The 27,487-nt window shown below is 38.5% G+C and overlaps 1 protein-coding gene across 1 annotated transcript; it reads left to right on the forward strand.

Moving 5' to 3' along the window:
• On the forward strand, positions 1-26,748 carry frem1b (Fras1 related extracellular matrix 1b). Its single transcript, XM_084415865.1, has 37 exons — positions 1-109; positions 224-327; positions 1,658-1,969; positions 2,045-2,139; positions 2,278-2,558; positions 3,205-3,404; positions 3,485-3,808; positions 4,626-4,734; positions 4,809-4,940; positions 6,845-7,189; positions 7,287-7,429; positions 7,517-7,713; positions 7,834-7,924; positions 8,018-8,185; positions 8,451-8,659; positions 8,785-8,878; positions 8,992-9,244; positions 11,973-12,167; positions 13,479-13,664; positions 14,112-14,308; positions 14,392-14,617; positions 15,118-15,262; positions 15,761-15,902; positions 16,391-16,586; positions 17,266-17,530; positions 18,871-19,285; positions 22,173-22,374; positions 22,447-22,591; positions 23,333-23,462; positions 23,536-23,608; positions 23,704-23,853; positions 24,287-24,564; positions 24,657-24,704; positions 25,624-25,797; positions 26,017-26,132; positions 26,226-26,311; positions 26,391-26,748. The coding sequence occupies exons 3-37, from the start codon at positions 1,736-1,738 to the stop codon at positions 26,585-26,587; spliced, it is 6,441 nt and encodes a 2,146-aa protein (XP_084271991.1). The 5' UTR covers positions 1-109; positions 224-327; positions 1,658-1,735; the 3' UTR covers positions 26,588-26,748.
• Positions 26,749-27,487: the final 739 nt, after the last annotated feature.

Raw genomic sequence — 27,487 nt, forward strand, 5'->3', positions numbered from 1 at the left:
AGAAACCTTTGGAACTGGTCTGCACGTTTCCTGTGCGAGGAGATTGAACTTTTCCTCCCCTTTTTCAAGTCTTCCTTCGCTCTGCTGATTTCTGTTGCTCTGCTTCAAGGTAGGACGTGAGAAGCAAAGGCAAACAGGCATGATTCTTGCATCTTTTGTTCGACTCCTTATCTTTCTTTCAGGGTCTGTTTGTGTTTTGGTAATGGTTCTTTGTGGTCTTTAGGGGGGCAGTTGAGGGTAAACCTCCGCTGTTTGAGGAGGGCTGAACTGTTCTGTTAGTCTACACACACTGAAGGAACCGCAGGCCAACTGTGGATTCAGCTGTAGGTATGTTAAGAATGCATCTGTATTGTCTCTCTCCATCTTCGGTTCTGTGCTTTAGACATGGCAAAATGGGACTAAATTCAAATGCAAATCTCGCTATCCTTTTTCTCGCAGGTTTATAGGTTCTTAACACGAACAATTGCTTTTTATGAGTTACCAACTTTCTCTTAAAGCCTTTTATTGTCTTCTCAGAAAGAGGTTCAGGCTGTTGATTATTTGTCTGAACACGTTAGCATCTGTGTGCATGAGTCATGTTTAAACAAGCAGATTTAAAACATCTAGATGAATTATTGATGCTTGAAGCGAAGTCAAAACATTTACAAACCAATTTGAGAGAGCATGCTTGCACCGTGAGGTAAGACTGTTAACAACACATGGTGATAAGTTCTGTCCTTTAGCCCATTTAAGTTTTTACTGAGCATTGAAATGTTCGATGTGGCTAAAACTTTGAGCTTGTATCAAACCTTTGTCTGATAGCACCTGTGATGTTTGGCTGCATAGAAAACAACAACATTACTGTAGTTCAGATGCTTCTTTGATGCCTGATTCTCTATGTGAGACTGATTAACCCTTTTGTTGCCACATAGTTTTAGTTTTAGACCCCGTGAAATCTAAAACGTTTAGATTTTGAGGCTTTTAGATGTACGTTAGCTTTGAGAGGCAGTGGTATTTTAGTATTATTTATATTCTATAGTGTTCGCTTCTCTTTTAATTTTAGTTTTGATCATTTTGCTATGTGCTTTTGTCATTTTCTTAAAATTATTTTAATTTAACGAATTTTTTATTAGTCTTTTATTTAAATCTTTAATTTCTATTTCCATTTAGCTTTATTAAGTTCCGTTGTTTAAAACTTAAGCTTTTTTTATTTCAGTTAGTTGTCAAGTTTATGTTTTACATCTAATATTTTTTATTTTTATAGTTACATTTTAAATAGTTAAGTTTTAGTTAACAATAACAGCTGCTATTGTTAATGAGTATTTTATTTATTTTATATATCTTATATACCTGTTAAAATATTTTCCAACTTATTAAAAAAGAAAAAGTCATTTTTTGCAGTGTACGAGCAACAAATATGTGCACAAATATGTTCTAAGACTAAAAATAGTGATGACTCATCTTGTACTTGTGGGTGTGTCCACATTTTTGTCCAATCAAATGCTTTATAGAATGAAAATGTCCCTCCCCCTATGTGAAGCTTCTCTTAAACAATAGTTTAATAAGTAGTCCACTTTGTAGTCTATCATTGTTCTGAAATATTAATGAATGTATGAATTGTTCTATTTAATACTTATTTGTTGGTTTATTTTCCTCATTCTTTATTTTTTTAATGCAGCACACTGTTTGGAAATGAGAGCAAGACGGCTGATCTGAAGAAGATAATCTTGGATATCAAGCAACCGACCCAAAAAAAATGGGGGTGTTCATTCTTGCTTTGACATTGCTCACCTGGAGTCTTCTGTGGTCACATGTCCAAGCTTCGAGTCTGGTTCGGTTAAACGCAGGTCTTCGGGTAGCCAGAGGCCAGTCTGTGTTTGTCACGGCTGGTGAACTTCAGTTCCACACAAATGGGATATCTGAGGCCTGTAAGGTAGAAGTGGTGCTTACCGAGCCTGTGACGCAAAGAGTGGGGAAGCTGACTCCTCAGGTAACAAAACAAATCCAGATTCAGCACATTGAGCTATTAAATATAAAACAGGAAAATAATTGTATTGTTTTCCAGGTTTTTGACTGCCAGTTCTTACCTGACGAGGTGAAGTATGTTCACAATGGCAGTCCTCTTCTTGAGGAGGACACTGTCATGCTGAGAGTCTACAGGTGAAACATTGTGTGGTCATGATCCTCGTCCAACATCAACATGTTACGGCTGTTACTTCAATAAGAGCTTTTGAGAGCTGCTCCAAGGCCTAATGTAATTTCCATACCAAAATGCTTTTTTTCTATGCCTGTGTTCAGGTTTACAGAAACCCAGACTTTTGTTGAGACTGTGCTACTACAGATACATGTGCTGGAACCTCAGAGGAGCCTCACAGAGCTTGGAAATGTTCCTTTGGTGGTTCCTGAGTTCTACGGCCTTTCCAATGCCATCAATAGCAGTGTCCTTACCTTTAAAACCCAGCCTGATGTGATCTGCACAGTACGTCTTCTCAGCTCTGAGATCAACGTCCCAGTGCTTGGTCAACTGGTCGTTGAGGATCCTGAAACAATGATAGCCATTGAGGCTGGACCAAGAAAAGGTGTTACATACTTTTTATGAATAAAAAATTTATGATATTTCTGAAAAGTACTTTTTACCTTAAAATAATATTTTTAAAAACTTTTTTAATTTTTTAATGATTAATATTATTTAAATAATGTGGTTTGAGATGCAAAAAAACAAAAACAAAAAATGTTTATGAATGAATAATTCATTATATTTTTCTTAAAAGAAAATACATTTTAAACATTTTTGTAAAAATGTATACAGAAATGTTGTGATTCCCCAAAAACTGAAAATGAATAAAAAATATTTATCATTTAATAAATCATATTATTATTTTTTTTCTTGTTTTTAAAAGAAAATACTTTTTACCATTCAAAATAAAAAAAAATATTTTTTAAATAATGACTAAAATGTTTTTCGAAAATGTCATGTGGCGCGACACCCTAAAACGTAATTTTGATGCATTAATAATTCATTATATTTGTAAAGAATAACTTTTTATCTTGAAAAATATATTCAAAAACTTTTTTGAAACTAATGATTAAAATATTAATGTGAAAATTTTATATTTACATAATAGTTATACCACATGACACTTTTTTTTTTAAACCACATGAAACCAAAATGAATACAAAGAGTACATTTCTAAGAACTTCTCATCTCTATTCAAACTTTTCAAGGACGTCACACTGGAATTGCATGCCCTGGAAATAAAGCCTGTGACCACAACACAAGGGAAGTTGAGTTCTGGAAGACGGACTGCACCGAGTTCCTCACTTCAGGTCTGAAGTACCAGCACCACAGTCCTCCATCACCTGAGATTGATTACATCCCAATCAGGGTGGAGTTTAGGGACCAGACATCCAGAGCTGTGTTGGAGGTAGAATGGCATCAGAATCAGGTTTGTATTAAAACATAACACAGGCTTCTGAATCTTCTCCTTCCCTTCTTCTCTCTTAGACCGAGAGTATCTGGATACCAGTATTGATCCAGGGGGCCATGGAGAACCAACCCCCCCACGCTGCCTTCATGTCTACGTTCATCCTTGAGGTGGATCAGTTCATCCTCACCCCCATGACCACTGCTGCCCTGGATGCCAAAGATGACGAGACCTCTCAGGCCCAGCTCATTTTCAACGTGACCAAACCTCCAGCGGAAGGGTATATAACTCATTTGGACGATCACACTAAAACTGCATCCTCCTTTTCGTGGCAAGACCTGAATGAGATGAAAATCGCTTATCAGCCCCCAAACAGCAGTCACACAGCCAGGAGGAACTATGAGGTCAGTAAGAGCTGATCAATTCATTGATGTCCAGGAAAGTTTGAAAGGCAAATTAATTATTTTTTCCTGTAAAATCATGAGATACCGGTAAAAACAATTATTAATAGTCTAGTTGAGGGTTTTTTAAGCTTTTTAATGCCACAGGCCCCCGAATAGGATGACCCACTTGCGAGGGACTTCAATCCTAAAACTTAAAGGCAGCTTTATATTTTTTTGTTTTGTTATTACAAATATATTATTACTATAAAGACCCATTTATATCAGTGTTGTTATTGTTAACTAAAACTATCAACAATATATATTTTTTTCATTGAAATTAAATATTAGAGGAAAAACTTGTTAAAATTTTTGAAATGTTGCCTTGGCAGCTAACTAAAATAAAGTGCAAAAAAAATAAAAAAATAAAGCTAAATATAAATAAATTAAAATAACAAAAGCACATAACAAAATTACTAAAACTTACACTAACCTTATCACTAAATCAAAATATGAATGAATACTGTAATAGTAAATAAATAATACTAAAATAACACTGCTTTATGCTGTGAGCTAAGTATCATAAACATTATTATAAACCTTAAGATATTTTAAATATTTAGAATAATATAATAAAATACATAGAAGTATTATAAAATGTTTAGAATGTCTGGAAAATATTTAGTTTACAATGTCTTGTTGACAGTGTATTTTGTTGTTGTGTTAGTTTGCATCTTATCTGTCAAAATAATTCATATTTAATATTACTTCTAACCAGTGTTCCCAGAAATAAAAACAAAATGTCATTTTATTTTTGCTTTTTACTTAATCTGTTGTCTAGGTTGAGTTTCAGGCCATCGATGGCTCATTTGTGCCGAGTCTTCCTATCCTGATGCACATCTCTATCCGCACTGCAGAGACCAACTCCCCTCGAGTCTCCTGGAATATGGGTACTCCAGCACATTAGCTAAAATAAATCATCTTCTAAATGAGAGAATGAGGCTAAACATCTTTATCCTTACAGGCTTGGATTTGTTGGAAGGCCAATCCAGACCAATCACATGGGAGCACCTACAGGTTGTTGATAACGACAACATAGACGCCGTCACCCTGATAGCTATGGATGGCCCTCTTAATGGACACTTAAGTGTTAGAGGTAAAGGAATCTGTCACCTCTCTGAAAGTATAAACAAATCCAAATGTAATTCCCAAGACCTTTGTCTCACTGATTTGTCATAGTAAGTGTATACCCACTCTTTTATTCCTTCTCCATCCATGTGGTAACCATTCATCATGTGGGCATCATTCAAGAAACATATGTCCGGGTAGCCTGCACGGGTTTGCTAATCAGGTGTAAAATGCTTCGGCGACACTTTGCCAGGGGCCACAGACCAAAGATGTCTTTAGAGCCGTAGCGGCTGTCCTTCCACTCCAGCAGACTTTTGTTTGCACAGACCCTGAACGAAGCAGATTGTAAAGACTTATGGCATTTCATGCCAGATGTCCAACACAAGGTCATTTCTCTTCCATCAGACCATTATCTTAGCAAGCTCTGAGAACTGGTGACAATCATGTGTCTATCTGAAAAGGTTTATTCATGGGAATGTTCTAGAGTTTCAAAAGCACTGAATGAAGTGTGAATGATAGTTCACCCAAAAAGGTATTTTGAACTCTATTTCTTCATACAATGAAAGTCAAAGGGGTATAAACAACATTTAGATTATATGAACAAAAAAAAAGAAATTTTTCATAAACCTCTTCTTTTGTGTTCCACAGAAGAAAAAAGAGAGGAAGGCAGGTATGGAATGACATGACATGAGTAATTGATTTTTGGGTTAACTATTCCTCTAAATCTTTGGTATGTTGGAAAGAACATGCCAGATTGCTATTCCAGGTTTTGAATGGGATGTTTTGCTGCATGCGTTCTCCCATGAAAGCTGTGGAAGATTGTTTTTGTGTTTCCTGGTTTGGAGGATTTCCAGGCCCATGGCCCGGTTCCTTGTGTCATTCCCTGGCAGAAGACCACCTGATCAGCAGAAGCCTCCAGCCTACTTAAACAACAGCTCCCGCTTTAAGCCAAACCCTTCATTTAATTGGTGTTTACGTTTTTAGGGTTGATGTGTCGTTTTGTGATCCCTCTGGCTGAGAATAGAGGCGTCCCATAACTTTGGCTTCAAATCCACTCCAAAAGCACCTCATTTTAATACACGAAGATTGAGCTGAACAGCAAGTTCTGGTCCAGAATGGACCGGTCTCTCTTGAGAACCTAAATGCGGATTGGGAATTGCTCACGTAGACCTCGAACTCAGGGACTCCGACCCTTGGGAAAGTCCTCAGTCAGCCTTCGGCCAAATGGAAAGCTGCCGCCCAATGTCCTCTTGCGTCAGGTATCTATATGGAGACTGTTTTTTTGGGCCTGATGCCCACAGCCACCTTTGGGCCCAATTACTTACTTGTTTCTCCATTGGACTTGTGGCCGTTTCCCCCTGATAAAGTTGCTAATTAGGTTTGCTGTGCAACCAGTCATCATTCAATCTGTCTGGTGACCTTGCCCTTCTGTCTCCCTGGCAAGCAAGAGAAACTCAGCTTCACGGTGGGCAGCAGCCATTGCCTGGGAAGGACGCCATCTTTCTTTTTATTTTTTCGCAATTGGGAGAAGCCAGAGCCAACATTTGTGCCTTCAGGCGAAAAACAAAACTTTCACAATTGCATCAAGCCAAATGAATGAAATTACAAATAATAGTATTAGATTATATTGACTACTTGTTAACAATATTGTCCACCCAAACAACTATTTGTGTCCATAAAATGAAACAAAAACATGATTCATCCCCATTTACTTTAATTTTATGGACAAAAACAAACAAACAAAATGTCTTTCGAAACATCCTTTGTGTTTTACAGAGGAAAGAATGTCATACAGGTTTGGAACGACATGAGGAAATTAGTTTTAATTTTTGGGTGAACTATCCCTTTAACTTGACCTGGAATTGAATTTATCAAACATTCAAACAGGCCCAAACCATATTTCGTAAGCAATCCTTTCTTATTCATCCAAAGGTGGAAAAGGCTTCATGTTTAAGGTCAAGGATCTCAGAGAAGGCGTTGTGGTCTATCATCATTCGGACAGCGACACCACAAGGGATTACGTCGTCTTCCGAATCACAGATGGCCGCCACAGCATCAGACACAAATTCCCCATCTATGTTCTTCCAAAAGACGACACCCCTCCTTTTTTAATCAATAATGTGGCCTTTGAGGTCCAAGAAGGTGGCACGGTTAGGGTGGAGGAGTACATGCTGATGGCCTCAGACTTGGACTCCAGCGACGACTACATTCAGTATCAGCTGATTACTTTTCCCAGAGCGGGACAGCTGGTAAAGAAGTCTTCTCCACATGAACCAGGTCAGTTGGATTTAATGCATTGGGTTTAATGGGTTATATTTCAGTAAGTTTCAACTTATCTGACGTGACTTACATTAGATGATGTCACATCAACCAGGTGTCCCAGTGAAGAGCTTCCTTCAGAGGGACCTTTTTCAAGGTCTAATCTACTACAAGCACTCAGGGGAGGAAGTGTTTGAGGATTCGTTTGATTTCATCCTGTCAGATGTCCATCAGCCTCCGAATCTATCGGACAGACATGTAACTTGGTATCTGTTGTCTTATTAAATTCCATTTCAGTGTGAATATTTATAACAGGAATGTTTGCTTTGTACGTCTTCAAATTAGACTGTGGTGATCCACGTGTTTCCAGTGAAGGACCAGTTGCCTGAGGAAGTTTCCGGAACGGTTCGCTCCATCACGGTGAAGGAAACTGAAGTAGTTTACATTACTCAGAGCCATCTGCACTTCAGAGATACAGAGCATTCGGATACTGACCTTATGTATGTTATCACTCATCCCTGCTTTAGACTGGGAAACACCAGGTATGCTTATGCATTTCCTACCTATTACAGTAACAATGATGTTTATATACTGTATATATATTATATATTATTAAGAATATGGGTCCTTTCTTGTTCATTTGACTTCTCTAATTCTTGCAGGTTATCAGATGCAGGCAGGCTGTTTTATACTGACACCACAAACTCCATGAAAAAAGATGCAATGGTTCCAGTGCTTAAGTCCTTTACTCAGGTCTGAAACATGCACACAATTTAGTTCCCTAAATATTCCATGCTATTGTAATATGTATGTTCAGAAAGATGTTATCATTGTTGTCTTCTGCAGCATGCAGTGAACCACCATAAAGTGGCTTACATGCCTCCAATAGAGGATATTGGCCCTGAGCCTCTTTTCGTGCAGTTTGTGTTTTCTGTGAGTGACCAGCAGGGCGGCGCTCTCACAGGACTCATCTTCAATATCACAGTGATGCCTGTTGACAACCAGGCCCCAGAAGTGAGCTGCTTATTCCTCATTTTATTAAGGGAAACGTTTGGGAAACCAAACAGTTGAGAACCACTGTATTAGTGTATAATGTTAAATCTCGGTGAGTATATTTGTAGTAGATATAGATTTAATATTTCACACTTCATTGAAGGGTACAGTATGTCTACAATCCAAGTCTAAAAGTCAGTATTTATTCCACAACAAGCTTCATGTAATCAGTTTTTCAAACATAAATCTAAATAATTGTATAAATTTCCCAAACCTTCATTCATAGATGTTCACTAACTTACTGAGGGTCGAGGAAGGTGGCGGTAGTTTCTTGATGGAGGAGCACCTGTTGGTGCAGGATGTGGACAGTCCAGAAGATCAGCTCAGGGTACATGTGAAGACTCAGCCTCAACATGGGAGACTGGAGCTGCAGGGCACGACACTGCTAGAAGGAGACAGCTTCAGACTGCAGGACCTCAAAGCATTGAGGGTCAGGTATGAGTTGAAAATATTTAACTAGAAATTACATTTATAAAGTAAAAAAGTCATGTCCTAAGAAGAATTGATGGGGGTGATTTTATGATCTGTTGAATATCACAATACTCTCTCTATGGCGATAGATACATTCATGATGACTCTGAGACCCTTCAGGATAGCATTGGTCTTACTATCACAGATGGAATCAACTCCGCACATGGAAAGCTTTTAGTTCAGGTAATTTTCTTGATGTTTGACACATTTTATTGTACTTGCATTGTGTTTCCATGCAGCATTCCCTTATTAAAATGCATATTTCCTTGGTGCTTCATATTTGCATGTTTTATTAGATCATGCCCGTGAACGACGAGCCCCCACAGTTAGACTCCAACTTGAGGGCTGAACTGTCCTGCAAAGAGGGGGGTCAGGTCCAAATAACGGTTGAGTACCTCTCTGCAACAGATGTTGACAGCGAGGACACTCGGCTAACATACATGCTTGCCAGAACACCTGCACGTGGGGTGCTTCAGCGAAATGGGGTCACCGTGGACAAGTTCTCCCAGCTGGATGTGCTCAATGGGCTCATCTTCTACCTGCACACAGGTTATAACCAAGACAGGAGGCTAGTTAGTGATACTTAGTGAAAATCAGGTGTCACCTACTGTAGGCCTGTTTCACACATCATGCAGGTGTCTTATAAATACAAATATAATGAAAATGCACAATAAATTAGTTTATGAAGATGGTCTTTTGTGATACAGACTTTTATGCCATAATATTAAATAATGTAGCGAAAAGTGTGATAAGTGCTGATTAGCCCAATTATTTTAATATTTATTCATATAAAATAATAATATATTTTTGTAGCAAAGTTCGTTGTTATGGGAAGAAGGAGGCGGGAACCGGCGAACGTTCACAGACTTTAATAAAATAAATAATCAAATACAAAAACGAAAGTAAAGACGGCAGCACCTCACTGTCGACTGCCGCCACACATAATAAAACAACAGGCCTGGCCTCTCTTGTCCTTCACTGTCGTCGCTCCTCCTTTTATGCTTCCACTCTTCCGTGAGAGATACGAGACCAGTGCGTCGCGCAGGTGTCGCTCATCAGCCACAATTTTTAAATAAAATATAAATATAGTTTTAATATTAAATAATTTAATATGGTCAATAACAATAAATGTCAGATATTATAAATCTATATTGTATTGTCTAAAAATATGTTTTAATAAACCACAAAAAGTTTAGTTTAAAATGCTACAAGTAAATTTAGGCATCAAAAAATTATAATGTACAGTTTGAAAAATGGATATTAATTTTGAGACATGCTAAAGATTAAAGCATTTAACAGCATGTATGTATATGTGTGTGTGTGTATATATATATATATATATATGTGTGTGTACTAATATATATATATATATATATATATTAGTGCTGGGCAACAATTAATCGTGATTAATCGCATCCAAAATAAAAGTTTGTTTACATAATATACACTCACCTAAAGGATTATTAGGAACACCATACTAATACTGTGTTTGACCCCCTTTCGCCTTCAGAACTGCCTTAATTCTACGTGGCATTGATTCAACAAGGTGCTGAAAGCATTCTTTAGAAATGTTGGCCCATATTGATAGGATAGCATCTTGCAGTTGATGGAGATTTGTGGGATGCACATCCAGGGCACGAAGCTCCCGTTCCACCACATCCCAAAGATGCTCTATTGGGTTGAGATCTGGTGACTGTGGGGGCCATTTTAGTTCAGTGAACTCATTGTCATGTTCAAGAAACCAATTTGAAATGATTCGAGCTTTGTGACATGGTGCATTATCCTGCTGGAAGTAGCCATCAGAGGATGGGTACATGGTGGTCATAAAGGGATGGACATGGTCAGAAACAATGCTCAGGTAGGCTGTTGCATTTAAACAATGCCCAATTGGCACTAAGGGGCCTAAAGTGTGCCAAGAAAACATCCCCCACACCATTACACCACCACCACCACCAGCCTGCACAGTGGTAACAAGGCATGATGGATCCATGTTCTCATTCTGTTTACACCAAATTCTGACATCTGAATGTCTCAACAGAAATCGAGACTCATCAGACCAGGCAACATTTTTCCAGTCTTCAACTGTCCAATTTTGGTGAGCTCGTGCAAATTGTAGCCTCTTTTTTCCTATTTGTAGTGGAGATGAGTGGTACCCGGTGGGGTCTTCTGCTGTTGTAGCCCATCCGCCTCAAGGTTGTGCATGTTGTGGCTTCACAAATGCTTTGCTGCATACCTCGGTTGTAACGAGTGGTTATTTCAGTCAAAGTTGCTCTTCTATCAGCTTGAATCAGTCGGCCCATTCTCCTCTGACCTCTAGCATCAACAAGGCATTTTCGCCCCCAGGACTGCCGCATGCTGGATGTTTTTCCCTTTTCACACCATTCTTTGTAAACCCTAGAAATGGTTGTGCGTGAAAATCCCAGTAACTGAGCAGATTGTGAAATACTCAGACCGGCCCGTCTGGCACCAACAACCATGCCACGCTCAAAATTGCTTAAATCACCTTTCTTTCCCATTCTGACATTCAGTTTGGAGTTCAGGAGATTGTCTTGACCAGGACCACACCCCTAAATGCATTGAAGCAACTGCCATGTGATTGGTTGATTAGATAATTGCATTAATGAGAAATTGAACAGGTGTTCCTAATAATCCTTTAGGTGAGTGTATGTGTGTGTACTGTGTATAATTATTTTGTATATATAAATGCACACACATGCATGTATGTAAGACTAAATGTGTTATTTATATTTAAATATATACAGTATATCCATGCAAATATTTCTTAAATATATACATGCATGTGTGTGTATTTATATATACAAAATAACCCTAACCCTACATCTATGCATCATCTTTTTTCTCTTTTAAATCATTTTTTAACTGTATCATATATCTCTTTTAATTTCTTTTATAACTGTTTTAATTTTTATTTTGTGATTATTTTAATTCCTTTCTGTAAATTGCCATAGTGTATGAAATGTGCTATATAAATAAACTTGCCTTGCCTTGCCTTACACAGTACACACATATACTTTTGTTTTGGATGCGATTAATCATTGCCCAGCACATATACACACATATACATATACGCAAATAGTAACATTGGATAATAATCAATATGGTATCATGCATGATCATGATCGATAAGAACATGCATCCCTAAAAATGTTTGTTGATGCAGGATGTTTGAAAAGGGCTTATAGTGAATGTCTAATGAATGATTGTAAATTTAATGTCATTTTTATTAATTAAATTAACATGAATCCTCATTCACTAGGGGGTGAGATTGGACCTGATCCTGTCTCGGACACTGTCACTCTCATTGTGTCAGATGGAGAGGCTGGAACAATGGATGGCTGCTGCCAGGAGGATGCTGTCCCCCCGCCTGTCCCCCTGCATGGCACGCTTCCGGTCTATGACCTCAACATCACTGTGATGCCTGTCAACAACCAGGTCCCAACCATAACGCTGGGTAAACATCTACCACAGGGCCTGTAGTAAAGCTCTTACTGGACAAAAGACGTTTTATACACTGACGCTGCTTTGTGTTGAGGGACCAAATGGATTAAAACAAGATGCTCTCTAATCTAGATTTAATCGCCAGAGCATTTGGCTAAGGTGTAATTAATTCACTGTAATGACAATCCGCTTAAATAAAGCAACCAGGAATTTTCGAGGCAGGTGATGGACCGCAGATTGGTGAATGAATCACTTAATCGCGGTCTCACACACCCAGCTCAGGGATTGTCACTAATGCAAGCGTTTTATTCCCCTGTACATACGTTTCGAGGCAGGGTGCTGGAGACGTCTCGCCAAGATGGGGATTTCACTCTTAATGCCAGAAACTTTGCAGTTATCAATGGAGAACAGTGACCAGAGCAAGACAATGAGCAGAAGACGGTAGCTAGGTGCCGGTGGGACGTTCACAGGAAATCCTTGCATGCTTGTCGTCAGTGCATGTGGGGCGGCAGACGTACACACAGCTGGTTGGGATTATAGAGAGAAAGCAGAGCATGTGTGGCGAAAAAGCACAGTAGAAAGAGATACATGTTCCTGTGAGAATAATTGGACAATAGGGACACTGAGGAAAAGACAATGGACAGTCCCGCATTTGGAAAAAACGACACGTCCATAGTGTCTTCTATCCCTTTTCTCATTCAATCACAATTATAATCTCCTAATTCGGTTAATCCCCGTCAGAAAAAAGGAGGATTTTCCAATCTTGCCTCCGTGTAGTAGATATAGACTGGTTTGTGAGGAAAAAGTAGTCATTTAATTAATTTGCATTGAATAAAGACTGGGTTGGCATAAGAGCTTTAAGCAAAGAAACGCGAGGAAAATCCAGCTCTTGCCTTGCTATGGGACAAGTTTTATCACTTTTACTCCAGACTGGCGGTCATTAATTCCTCCCCTTGTTTCCGAGCTCTATCCAAGCACAACCTCATCAGTGCCCATTCTCCATTCATTATTTATCAGTGCAGTAAATGGAAGCAGATGCCAGTAAGCATTGGCATGATGGCTTTATCAACACCCAGGTGGCAGCGGGCTGGCCGAGAGCCGAGCGAGAATGCAGGGGAAGAGAGGGAGCGTTAGCGAGGTGGCATAGTAGGCGTGAGGAAAGTGGGAGCGAGGGGAGCTGCCTGTAAATTAGAGGAAGAAGAAGAAGAAAAATATTAGGACACGCTCTTGAGAAGAAAAATATAAGCATGCTTCAATGAAGGCACTTTCAGCTCACTAAAATACTGCTAATATTACTACTTTATGCTGTATATTGTTCCGTCAGGTAACATGTTTGTGGTAGATGAGGGTGCCAGTGCATGTCTGTGTGGGGGGGTGTTGGAGGCCACTGATCCTGATAGTCATCCAAACCAGCTCATGTTTCACTTGGTGACCCCTCCACAATATGGGTTCCTGGAGAACACCCTTCCATCCCCTGGATTTGAGAAAAGCAACGCTGGACTCCAAGTGGGTCAGTAGTATTCCTGAGGCTCTGTAAACATACCCAATGACTGTGACTTATGCCAAGCAAGACGTGTTCGTGGATTAACATCTTTTGTTGGTCATGGAACAACATTCCTGTCAAACAAACATTGTCCTCTATCCCTGACTTCAAACTTAACACTAATCAGTGACCTTGTTCTCACTTGTTTCAAGCCCATTTGACTTTCTTTTTTCTGAAAAACACACACAAAAAAACATAAATAAATAAAAAGTCTGTCTTGTATACAATGAAAGTCATTGGGGTCCAGTATTGTTTTGAAACTGTTGAAATGGCATTTCATCAGCCCTGAGCCACTATCCCTAACTCTATTCCTTTAATCCAGGAACATGTCCTACTTGCCTATTTTGTTGTGTCCTTTTTAAATGGTATAAGACCTTATCTTTCGGACCACTAAGTCATATTGTATAAATAAAGTTTCTTTCAGCCAGCTCCACCTCAGTTTGGGTTTCATCAACTATGTCCAGTCGGTGCATCAGGGTGTGGAGCCTACAGAAGACTTCTTTACCATCAGTGTCAGTGATGGGATTCAGAGATCAGCACCATTGCCCTTCTACGTCATCATCAACCCTACCAATGATGAGACCCCATCACTGCTACTTAGCAACTTCACAGTAAGATATATTTTTTTAGAGACAAAATTATCTGATAATCAAGCTGTCTGCAAACAATTTTCTCGCCCCTCACCTCTCGATAGGTCATGGAGGGAGGGATGAAAGACCTAAGTCCTGATATTCTAAATGCAGTGGACATTGATATTCCAGCAGAAACTCTTACTATGTCCATCCTGGTTCCCCCAGCCCATGGCACACTGCTCAATGGCATATATGGTGTTGAGATGAATCGTTACAAAAACATGAACCCAGAGGTCCTCCAACGAACCTTAGCAATCCAGTCTTTCACCTTACAGGAACTACAACAAGGTCAGTTCTGGAATCCATGTGATCTGTAGTACCACAAACTTTTCCTCCCCTAACTTCCTGGGTACCACTATATGCTTCTTGAGGAAGGTTGTAAGGACAGTGTCACTTCCCTGGTCCAGCCACCCCTCGGTGCCTTCACTGTGGGTATCCAGGCTTGCAGAACAGATGTTGCAGTAGACAAAGGTCAATGTGCGCCTGTGGTGCTTCTGCTTCATCTGCAAAGTCTTTCCAACTGCTCTCTGCACAATTATGTCACCGTGCATGAGGTACTTGGTGACTGCACAGCTTTGCTTGTTAGCAAGTGATAAAGAGCCATTGAAATGAAGGTGAGCAGGTCATTGACAAAATGGGACGTGTAAACTGGTGTCCTTCTTGGTAGTAGTGGTAGAACTAGCTGTATCAGTCAAAGGAAGCAAATGCCTAGTGACTGTAGTATCCTAAATGTCACTAAACGCTTAATCTACTAAAATATAATTTTTCTCTCTTGTGCTGATCCATAGGAATGAAGATCATGTATATGCATGACGACACAGAAACCCTCAAGGATGCTTTCACCATACAGTTGACAGATGGTGGGCACACAGTCCAGGGGACTGCGTGTGTCCGCATCATACCAGTCAATGATGAAAAGCCATGGCTACTAAAGTAAGGACGCCCTGGGATAAATTCAGAGCCAAAAAGGCGGATGAAAGCGGGAACGGGGGAGGGATTTTAGTGGTGGAGACTGGACAGGAACAGAAGGGGGAGGCCAATCCTGGATGGGGTTTATGGAAGGGGGGTCAAACACAACCTGTACTGCACATGTGGCTGGGGAATCTGTCTCCCTGACTGAGTAACTAGGAATTAACTTAACATCCTTGAGTAAATTGCTAATTTTTATTCCATCTTCTTCCTATAAGATCAGCAAGATCTGAGGGTGTGCATGTAAACTCCACAACAGCAGAAGTAATGTGTCTTTTTGGCAGATGCCTTCATCTTTGTTTCAAAGTCCTCATGGATTAGGATAACAGGCCCGTTCTGCTTGTGTTCCTTCCTTTTAGAAGCAGCTGTTTGTGTATTTATTTATTTAGGATTCCGGATTTTAGCATGCAGGCTTGGCACCAGTACCTTTAGTGTCCAAAGCGTCTCGATCTTTGTTCTCAGAAATGCAGGTGTTGAGGTTGAGGCCCTGGAGAAGAGAGTCATCTCCAGTGTAGTGCTGGAGGCAGAGGATCAAGACACTCCCAACAATCATATTCTCTACATCCTCAACGCAGGTCCCAGATTTGGCATCCTTCAACTCAGGGTTAGCAAGGAAAATATAGTCCATTACATTATTCCTTAAGCCTGGAATACACTACATGATTGTGAATAGAACTACTGAATCTGAACAGATTAAAACACTAGGCATCACACACTTGCCCACTTACACTCCTTTTTAGGTCACTCCAAATACTACAAACTCACACAGAAACATGCACCTCATTGCTAGGGCAAGTGAAAACAATTATTTGTTCTAAAATCAGCTCAAATATAAAACATGTTTGATATCCTTTGACTGGATGGAATCATAGTCTGAAGCTAAAAAAAACTGGAGTCTGCCTATCATACACTACAAAATCTGAAGACTGCCAAAAATCTGAAGACTGTCTCTGACATTTTGCAACCGACCCCTCCAGAATTCAAATCAGTTCAAAAACCTGGGCAAAAGTCATGTAGTGTATTCCATTCCCAGCCTTTAGTGTGACATACTCTATACTTTAAGATTGTATGAAATAATGTGATTTTCTGCAGACAGAAGATGGATGGATTGATCTGAGTCCAGGTCAGAATTTCACCCAGGAGGATGTGGAGATGAATCGCCTATGGTACACTCACACTACAGTTAACGGTTTCAAAGGCCATGACAGGTTTCACTTTGTTCTCAGTGATGGGGAAAACAGAACACCTCCACAGAGTTTCTTCATCTCTGTCCACACTGTTCAAAAGGGTAAGTTTTATTGTGAACAAAATAAAATAACTAAACACCTAGTAGGAACTCAGCGTGGCTCAAAACCAACACTTTAACATAGGCTCACACCTTACATTTCGTTTTCAGTCTTGAAGCTCCAGGGTTATGAAGTTCGGCAGACTGCACTGTCCAAAACCTGTGACATTATAGCATTTGCATAGTAACAGACCGATTTACATTTTGTGACTCAGTGATCGCTGCTTTTGTTTTTCCATCAATCAAAGTCCAAGAAAAACAACTTTGTTGACAGATTAAATCTGTGCATGTATAATTAAAAACATTGGCTTTCCCTATGGCCAAAATTGCTTTGCCAGTTGGGTGAACATGGAAGCATGGCAGCCATTGTCCTCTTGGCTCCGTTCTGGCTTATCCTGGAGGAACAGAGGTGAGAATGTTCTGCCGCAAAGGATGAGCCACCTTTAAACTCCCAGCATGAATAATTAACAGAGCTGGGGCCAAACATCTGTAGTCCAGGCCCTAGTTCCCAGTACTGTCCCTGCTGTCACAAACACATCTTACACAACATCAATAAGCTTACTTACACACAACTTCCTTTAGACTTAACACGCTTACACTTTTCAAAGCTTTATATATATATGTGTGTATTTATCTACAGTATATGCCTCTTTAACACCGTTGACCTACTTGGCACGTACAGGTGACATTGCTCTGATCACTAAACCCGTGACCTTGATGGAGGGAGAGAGAGTCATTCTGACCACTGACATTCTGATGGCCACAGACAGTGGAAGCAAGCCAGATGAGCTCATGTACACTGTATCAGTACCACCTGAACACGGTCACCTGCACATGGTCCAAAGTCCAGGGGTTCCAATGTTCTCCTTCTCCCAGATGGATGTGGCTGCCAACCGGGTATGCTACACTCATGACAACAGCCGCTTTGCTGACCGTGATTCATTCAGGTCAGTGGTTTTCATTGTTCTTTTTAAATTTGTCTATCTATCTGTGTCTGTCTGTCTATTGTGCAATCTGGTATAGCCCATAGACGGCAAAACCTCAATACGAAATTAGAAATGATGTAAAAGCAAGAGACTGAAAAAACAAAAAGAATAATTTTTGCTTCGTTTGCATGGGTTTCCAGCCAATTTGGCAGAAAGCTGACTTTAGTCAGAGCGTACAGTTGACCTGTGCTGCCTTTCTCGTGTGAATCTTTGACACCCAAAACTCTGGCTTGGTTTCATCATTGGGTCATCTGGGAGCAAAACAAACCTTCCTGAGCCAAGCCTGACGAGGGGCGAGTGGCCCTTCGGAGAGGGTACGGAGCAGTCTGTGCCAATGTGTTCAGTCAGCACAGCATGGGGTGGTATGGGGTCCAATCACAGCACATGGACACTACAGCGTTAGTCATGTGGGCCCTGAGTACTTTCAATTAGCAATTCCGACACAATCACAAGAGACTAGGGAAAAACTTGGTCATAATATCTAACAGACTTATTGTTTGAAATGGTTTTTGGGTCTTCACAGCTTGTATTTGTGTTAATCCGAGGCAAAAGATGCTGCATGCGACAGCCGGTCTCCTTGATCGGGAGAGACACCTGAGCAAACACCTGTGTGTCAAACTCTAGGCCGACAGCAGGGGCCAACAGAGACGAGGAGACTGTTTTTTTCTGGGAGCCTTGTGTCTCCCTCTGCTCTTCCGTGACAGCTGATGATAAATGGCCATTATTAAGAGAGTAATAACTCAGCCTGGAATTGGTTATATGGCTCTAAGAGGTGTAGTCAGAGACAGGGATCCCTGGGCACAATTACTGAGCAAATATGGGACAATGGCAATGCCAGATGTTGCACCAGTTTGGCTGTGAGAGTGGACCTGCGTGTTCTTTACGAGTCTACTGTGAGGTGGCAGTCGTGTTGTTTACCATGGCTGGCAATTATCAGCTTCAGGGCAATATGTGTTGGGAGGCAGATTGGCTTGGCAGAGGGTGGAATGGGGACTCGGCTCGCACCCCTCCCTGTCCTGTCTTTCTGCTCCAACACATCAACCATGTTGGGTGAGGATAGCAGCTCAGAACATACTGTAACACTGACAAGACCTTAGAATAAAGCGATAAGGCATGAGGCCATGTGTTACAGTGATTTTTACTATGGTTAAAGGTTATGGTCAGATCCGAGTGGCTTATAATGGTTTTAATAAAACTGCACTATAAGCAATGTGACCAAAGGATTTTACCTTCAGTAAACTCTGCATATATCAGAATTGTTTCTACCGCTTTTATGATGCAAAATATGTTCTCTCATGCAGCTTTGTAGTTACCAACAGTGTGACGTCCAGAAGCGGTACTATTCTTTTCACTGTGGAACACAGTGACCGTATCCCACCAACCCTGAGTATCAACAAAGGCCTTGAACTCACAGAGAACTCTATGAAGACCATTTCCACGAATGACCTGAAACTGACTGATCCAGACACAGCTCTAGGGAATCTCACCTACATCGTTATTCAAAGCCCACAATATGGAAAGTTGCTCTTGAAAGGTTTACCCCTCTCTAAGCCTCATTTCACGCAACTGGACATCAACAACATGGATCTAGCTTACCATCATCTAAATGGACGAGCCAAGATCGACAGGTTCACCTTTCAGCCTACTGATGGAACTAACGCAGGTTATTTGGAGTATGGACAGCTGAAGAGGGAACCTGCTGTTTTTAACATACAGGTAGGCTGTTTATTATTTGGGGAAATTCACCCAACACCAATAAAAACTGGGAAATACGCTTAAATACTGTATGTAAATAGGTAGACCTACAACAACTTACTTTATAAAATACAGATGTTTACTGCAACCTCTTACAAAAATTACATACATGCATACAAAAAAAATAAAAAAAACATACTTCAAAATACCAGTGATTGCAGGTGGCATTAAGGAGAGGAGCGTTCTATTTCTAGGGATCATCTGATTGGACAAAAAATCTGTGTAGTGCAGGATAATAAAATTCATTTTTTGATTCCGTTTTCTTTGATGAGGAAAATCCTAATTTGAAATGTATATGTAACTCATAAAGGTGAAGGTGTCAGCTTTTATGGGTTTAGCATATAAATAGACTCATAAATAGACACTAAAAGGCACAAAATGTTATAATTCATTCTTATACAAGTCTTTAAAATCATAATAAACAAATTAATTATGAGGCTGGTTACCTTACAGTTTCTTTGTCTTTCGTGCAACCTAGTTAACTCTTTCAGAAATGTCCAACTTTCTGTGTTTTCACTGTTTCACATAGTAGGGGGCGCTATTCTGAAAGAGTACTGAATCTCCTGATGAAAACAGCTGAAAAAGAAGCAGAAACAAACTATATATCATATGTAAAATAACACAATCATCAATATAAAACCGCATATAAACCAAAACTGCCTAATGTGACTGAATGAAATGTTGACCCAGGACAAGCTATAGGACTGTGAAGCTTTGGGGGTGTTGATTGACTCAATCTACTCCATCTGTGTTTTGATCATCATTCTGAATACGATCTGGACAAAATATTTGACAAAAATTTGATTTTATCAGCTTTTTGCTCAAATTTGTGCTTTTTATAAAGCTTACCCACATTCAAGTTTTGATTTAAAAAAAAGAATGCATTAAGCTAGGATAAAACGGATCTGTTCTTACTTTTGATATATTGCATGTTTAGATAATATTCATACAGCAACATTCCGGGGACCATGAAAATTGTGCAAAAATTATAAAAAATGCTGGTGGTGTCTGGCAACTTAAAAAAAAAAAAAACGCTGGGGGGGAAAGAGTTAACATTGCTGTCAAATAAACGGCTTGTACACAAACCACTAAGCCCAGCAAGAGAGCACCGGGTTAACAATGCGTTCCCTGTTGTATTGCATGTTAAACGGAGAGGCTTTGCTGGCCAGGTGCTCGTGCAGGTCCGGTGCCATTCACTGTGTCACAGCGTCGCTCTCTCGAGGCCCGCGCCACAATTTAATATTCCGTTGAAGCGGTCAGCGAGGCGGCAAACGCGCTGGCCAGCACATCCAGCTCTGTGCTACCGAGAGAAAAACTCCCAACTGCACAGGTGAAGCAGCCCAAAACTTTGTTCGCGCCCCGCGGGAACGCGCACACCGTCACTTGGCTGAAGTCGCTGCCGCGCATTGCTTAAATGAGGCGCGTGCTTGTCTAACCGCGCGACCCCTGAGACCGGGATGGTCATAAATAATATAAAGGCCTATTCCTCCCCTCATTTGAATTTACATGTGATAATACCACACAACAATAGCACACATTGTTTTTTTAAGGTGCCTTAAGTTGAGTTACGATTTCTAGTAAACAATATAGCATTGAGCCATTTTTCAAATGTGGTTTTGATGGCAGTGGTTAAACCATCTTAAATAAGAATATTTTCTGCGAATTCTTTCCTCCAAACTGGCATCATATTTAGCTTTTTTTTTTTTTTTTTTGGTAAACAAGTGAAGGAATGTTTTAATTGAATGTAATTTATTGAATTTTAAATTAATGTTTTAATTTTGTTCTCAAAATAGTTTTTTTTTTATGTCAGAACTGTCATTTTTATTTGGGCAAGTTGTCACATATATGTTTTGATGTTATACATATTATCCTGGACAAAAAAAAAAAAAAAAAAAAAGCTTTTCGTTTATGTATGGTTTGTTAGGACAGGACAATATTTGGTCGAGATACAACTATTTGAAAATCTGGAATCTGAGGGAAAAAAAATCAAAACATTTAGAAAATCACCTTTAAAGTTGTCCGTTTATGTTTGCGATTGTGCTGCATTCACTCACAAAAAGAAATGTTTTATATATTTACGGTAGGAATTTTGGCGTAAAAGAAAAATAGATAATTTTGACCCATATTATTGCCACAAATATACCCGTGCTACTTGTGACTGGTTTTGTGGTCTAGGGTCACAAATATGCAGTTTATTGGTCAGTATTGTGGACATGCATACATACATTCTCACACACACACACACACACACACACACACATATATCACTTAAACATAGATATTTTTCATCGTTAAATTTTGTATTAATAAAATAAAACAAATGTAATATATACAAAAAAATAATAATAAAAAAATAAATACAAATATTTAAATAAGGTGTGTATTTACATTTCAAAAATCAGTATGGCAAGGACAAAGCAGTTTAAACTGTTTAAACAACAGTGATTTGACTAAAAAAATTATTCTGGTAAAAAGTGACTCCTAGTCTCCCCTAAATAATATATTATATATTAATTATATTTTATTTATAATAACCTTTGTTTTTTACGAATCTTATTTAGAAAAGTAGATTGTTTATTATTTAGAATTTTCGTATTAATTAATAAAATAAACAAAATTAATAATAATGAATGAAGAAATAAATATTCAAATAACCTATGTATTTAAAAAAAATAAGGAAAAGACAAATGTGCTTAAACATTTTACAGTATTTAAACTACTAAAGTGAGCAATGGTTGTGAAATGATTGCTTGCATTCTCTAATGCTTCCCTCTAGTGGTAGTGCAGCATGAAAGCAGTTTAAATGGCCGCTCTCTGTAGATTGTACTGAACTATTATATCTTCACAGATAGAGATATTGGACAAGACACCACCCAGTATTGTAAACAAAGGGATTCCAAGTACAGTGGAGAATCTTCCAGATGGCAAACAGGGCATCTACATCACCTTCAAAGAACTGAAAGCCTCAGATCCAGACAGTCCCGACGACACTCTCGAGTTCACAATCACAAGGCCTCCACACTTCGGTTACCTTGAAAATGCCCTCACAGGCAGGTGCACGGGTCACTTGTTAATATTCACAGGTTGTGTCCAGATTATAATGAATTTTCTTCCTGATATAGGTGCCTATATCAAAGGACGCTTTACCCAGAAGGATCTGGACCAGAAAGCAGTGCGCTATGTCATTCCTGCAGATATGGAAGTGACCGCAGACAGCTTTGAGTTCCAAGTCACAGACCCTGCTGGAAACTCCATGCTTCCTGAAGTGTACATATATCCTCTTTTGTGGATCATTTGTTTAGATATCCTGCAAAACTTTCACTAACATGTGCACAGTGCAGTTACTGAATGTTAAAGGTACATAAGTACACTTCCAATGGAAAGAGAGAGAGAGAAAGAGAGAGAGATGAATATTTCTTAAATTAGAATATTTACATAACATATATATATATATATATATATATATATATATATATATATATATTTACATTTGGCAGGTCCAAGACTTGAAACAGACACAAAATTACACATATGCACCTTTAAAAAAGATAATAATTTTACCAAATGACTCACTGAATTCTTAATGTGATTTTATAATAAAAAAATAACATTTTATTTACACTATATATATGTATAGGTATGTGTGTGTGTGTGCCTGCAATAATATAAAATATATTTATGTATATGATATTATATTATTTCTGTCAAATTAGGAATTCAGTGATTAATTTGGTAAAATGATCAGCATTTTACACAATATAAATATATAAAATAATGTAATAAAATATTAACATAAATTTATAGAAAAATAAACATATAAAATAAACATTATTATCAATATGTTTTTCTATTAAATGATTCAGTGGGTTATTTGGTACAGTTTTTTTAGGGTTTTATAAAAATATAGATTAGGACAGTTGACAAAACTGATCAGGAATTTATCTGAATTCTAGACAAAATAATTTCAGTCCCCATGTAATTTTTGTCATTTTTGGTCGGCCAAAACAGGATGGAGTTGAGGTGGTCTCGTGTGGAGCTGTCTGCTTCCTGTTATCGTGTTTGTGAGAATGCAGGAACTCTAGCTGTGCAGCTGGTGCGCAGTGGGAACAGCAAAGATCCGGCGTACATCGCTATACAGGTGCGCTAAACTATCTTATCTAAACTTACTATCCTACATAGATGGAGTTTGATTGAATACTTTTATCTTACAGGTGGAAGAGGGAACAGCTAAAGTCGGGAAAGACTTCACCCACAGTTCTGCCAGTCTCGTACAGTTTGATCCAGGTGGTTATCGCGTCAAACTTCAGCGGTTTACGTTTACTTTTAGATTTTATTTATCTTTAGAATATGCTGAATCTGTGCTTTATGTTTGTGCATAGGTGTACATGTCAAAATGTGGAACATTTACCTCAAAGATGATGGACTAGAAGAAAACCATGAGAAATTTGATGTGGTTCTGAAGACTCCAAAAAATGCTGTTTTGGGACAGAGGAACAAGGCCACAGTTGAGATTGTGGATACCAGAAATGGTAGAAAGAAGTCTTCTTCTAAAATCTTGTTGTTCTACAAGCCCACATTCTGCTCTTTTTATATATATATGTATATGTATATATATATATATAAACACTGAACAAAATTATAAATGCAACACTTTTGTTTTTGCCCCCATTTTTCATGAGCTGAACTCAAAGATCTAAGACTTTTTCTTTGTACACAAAAGGCCATTTATCTCAAATATTGTTCACAGATCTTTCTAAATCTGTGTTAGTGAGCACTTCTCCTTTGCCGAGATAATCCATCCACCTCACAGGTGTGGCATATCAAGATGCTGATTAGACAGCATGATTATTGCACAGGTGTGCCTTAGGCTAGCCACAATAGTGTGTGTGTGTGCGTGTGTATGTATGTATATATATATATATATATATATATATATAACCTGAGAATATTTCCTTCTTCCAGGCAAGTGTAATCCAGATGACCTTGTTGTTGAAGAAGATGAGAAGCAACATCCTTTCCAAAGCCCACCCTACGTTCAAGAGCCTGAACCACCACTACTAGAGGAATACACTCCAGACCCAAGGAGCGGAATCCTTTGGGAGAACTATCCGCCGAGAGGGGACGTCCCATATCGCACTCACTTCAGCCATTTCAGCGTGGGAGAACATCAGGACCACTTTCACAGTCAAGGCCAAAGACAGCTGAGGATCCTGGGTAGAAGCAGACACCGAGTGAGCCAGGTCACCTCAGCTACAACATTTACTTCTTGTGTGGTATTCAAATAATGATATTACTATTATTAGTTAATATTAACATCTGAGCGTGGTTTTAGGCACTTCTGCCAGAGGTGGACAACAGAAATCAAGAAAGAGTTTGGAGAGTAAGTTTTATATTTTTTGGTTCAGCCTCCAATTTTGTTCTTTACTAAACTTCAGAGTTTATTAAGTAGTTGTACTTATGTCTTTAGAAAGTAGTTATTAATTTAGTTGTGTTGTTTGTTTAGTATTAGATTTTTGGAGGGGGGGGGGGGGGGGTTGGTTGTCTTATTTTTAAGAATTTAAGTAGTAGTATTTATTTATTACTTTTAAATATTTAATATTGTTTTATTTCTTTGTTTATTTAATTCTTAGTATTTATTTATTCGCACATTGTTTATTTTTTAGTCATTTATTTATTTGTAGTAGTAGTATTTATTAATTTATTATTTTGGTTGGTTGGTTGTAGTAGTATTTAATTATAGTAGTGGCATTGTTTTTTTGTGTGGTTTTTTTTTATCGATTTTTTTATTTCTTAGTAATATTTATATATTGCAATTAGTAGTATTTATTTATTTATTTGGTAGTGTTATTTATTTAGTATTATTTGTATTATTTACGAATTTTTATTATGTGTGTTTATTTATTTATTAGTACTATTTATGTATTTATTTGGTTGTCGTATTATTTATGCATTAGTAGTATTAGTAGTATTATGCATTTAGTGTTAGTTTTATTTATTTGTTAATATTTATTGATACATTTATTGGTTTCAGTATTGAGAACATTATTAATACTATTGAATTGTTTTTAATATCATTTAAGTAATTTTGCATTTTGTGTTAGTTTTATTTATTTGATTATTTATTTATTAATACTATTATATCTAGTGGTTTCAATATTTAGAATATTATCTATAACATTTCATATTTTAATATAATTTAACCTTTTATTTATTTATTTATTTATACATACATGCATGCATGCATACATCATAATGTGTGTGCAGGACTCAAAATGTGTGATAATTTGGTCATCCATTAGTTCCATGGACTGATCCCAGTGAGAATAGAGGAAAAGGTGGCAGCTCCTCGTGTCCACTCTGAACTGGAGATCACTCCCATCTGGACCTGGCCAGGATATGCCGCTGACGCTGAATCAGTAGAAACTCCCCAGCGGGACTCTTTTGTCATTGATTCAGGAGTGCGACAACACAAGGTATTATAGCTTATCCCTACACTGGGAATCAGCTGTTGTGTATTTTTAGATCAAAAAGAGAACATCACATGGCAATGTATATTATGTATTGTTTTGACTTTGTGTCCTACTGTATGTTTTATCTATCAATATAGATTTAAAGTTTCTATTGAACTTTCCTTCATACTTTCTCAAATGTTATGAGCTTTCATTACATAATTCTTTCCTCTCTTTTTAAAGTCTCAGAAGCCTGTTAGTATAGGTTGTCCTAAAGGCTGGACTCACTACAGGAGGAACTGTTATATTTTGGGGCCTGGTATTGCTAGCTGGAGCAGCGCACAACATGCTTGCATGCTGTATGTTATATCTCTATATATGCATGCATTCATACTTCATACGCATTTGCCTTTTCCACTACTTAATAGTAATGTTATGACTCCAACATTTAGGCTTGAAAGTCAATTGTCAAGTATCCACTCAAAGACTGATATGAAGTGGATATGGAAGTTTGCTGGAAGGCAGTCATTCTGGATTGGTAAGCAAACGAGACGTATATTCTGTGTGGTACTTTTTTGTAAGGACTGAATGTAAATGTTCCCCCTTTTATTGTGCAGGGCTCATGGGGGGTCCAAAGCAGTGGTCCTGGACGGATGGAAAACCACTGAAATTCTCCAAAATCAGGAAGGATCATGAGATCCACACGAGCTCTGCCTGTGTTTTAGCTCAGAACCAGAAGATATGGATTCCTAAAAGTTGCACTGATGGATCCGAACACAGATATGTTTGTTCAGCACCTGCAGAAATCAGTTAAAACACATATTTATTTTATAATGGTTTTTATTAATGATTTAAAATACATTGTAGCAGTCATAGCACTGAATAATTAGTTTCAGCTTCCAATGACATGCTTAATGTGTTATTAAAATTAATATGATTGTTATCAAATAAATTTGATTAAAAGAGATACCTTTTATGGAGTTGTTTATTTGTGGACTTGTATACATGTTTTATCATTTGACTGGTGAATTAATTGTTACAACAATAAAACTATTAAGGAGAGCTAAATATATTAATTATGATTTTATGATATACAGTGAGGAAAATAAGTATTTGAACACCCTGCTATTTTGCAAGTTCTCCCACTTGGAAATCATGGAGGGGTCTGAAATTGTCATCGTAGGTGCATGTCCACTGTGAGAGACATAATCGGAAAAAAAAAATCCAGAAATCACAATATATGATTTTTTAACTATTTATTTGTATGATACAGCTGCAAATAAGTATTTGAACACCTGTCTATCAGCTAGAATTCTGACCCTCAAAGACCTGTTAGTCTGCCTTTAAAATGTCCACCTCCACTCCATTTATTATCCTAAATTAGATGCACCTGTTTGAGGTCGTTAGCTGCATAAAGACACCTGTCCACCCCATACAATCAGTAAGAATCCAACTACTAACATGGCCAAGACCAAAGAGCTGTCCAAAGACACTAGAGACAAAATTGTACACCTCCACAAGGCTGGAAAGGGCTACGGGGAAATTGCCAAGCAGCTTGGTGAAAAAAGGTCCACTGTTGGAGCAATCATTAGAAAATGGAAGAAGCTAAACATGACTGTCAATCTCCCTCGGACTGGGGCTCCATGCAAGATCTCACCTCGTGGGGTCTCAATGATCCTAAGAAAGGTGAGAAATCAGCCCAGAACTACACGGG

Source organism: Rutilus rutilus (genome assembly GCF_951802725.1).
Source record: "Rutilus rutilus genome assembly, chromosome: 8".
In the NCBI taxonomy this organism is placed as follows: domain Eukaryota; kingdom Metazoa; phylum Chordata; class Actinopteri; order Cypriniformes; family Leuciscidae; genus Rutilus; species Rutilus rutilus.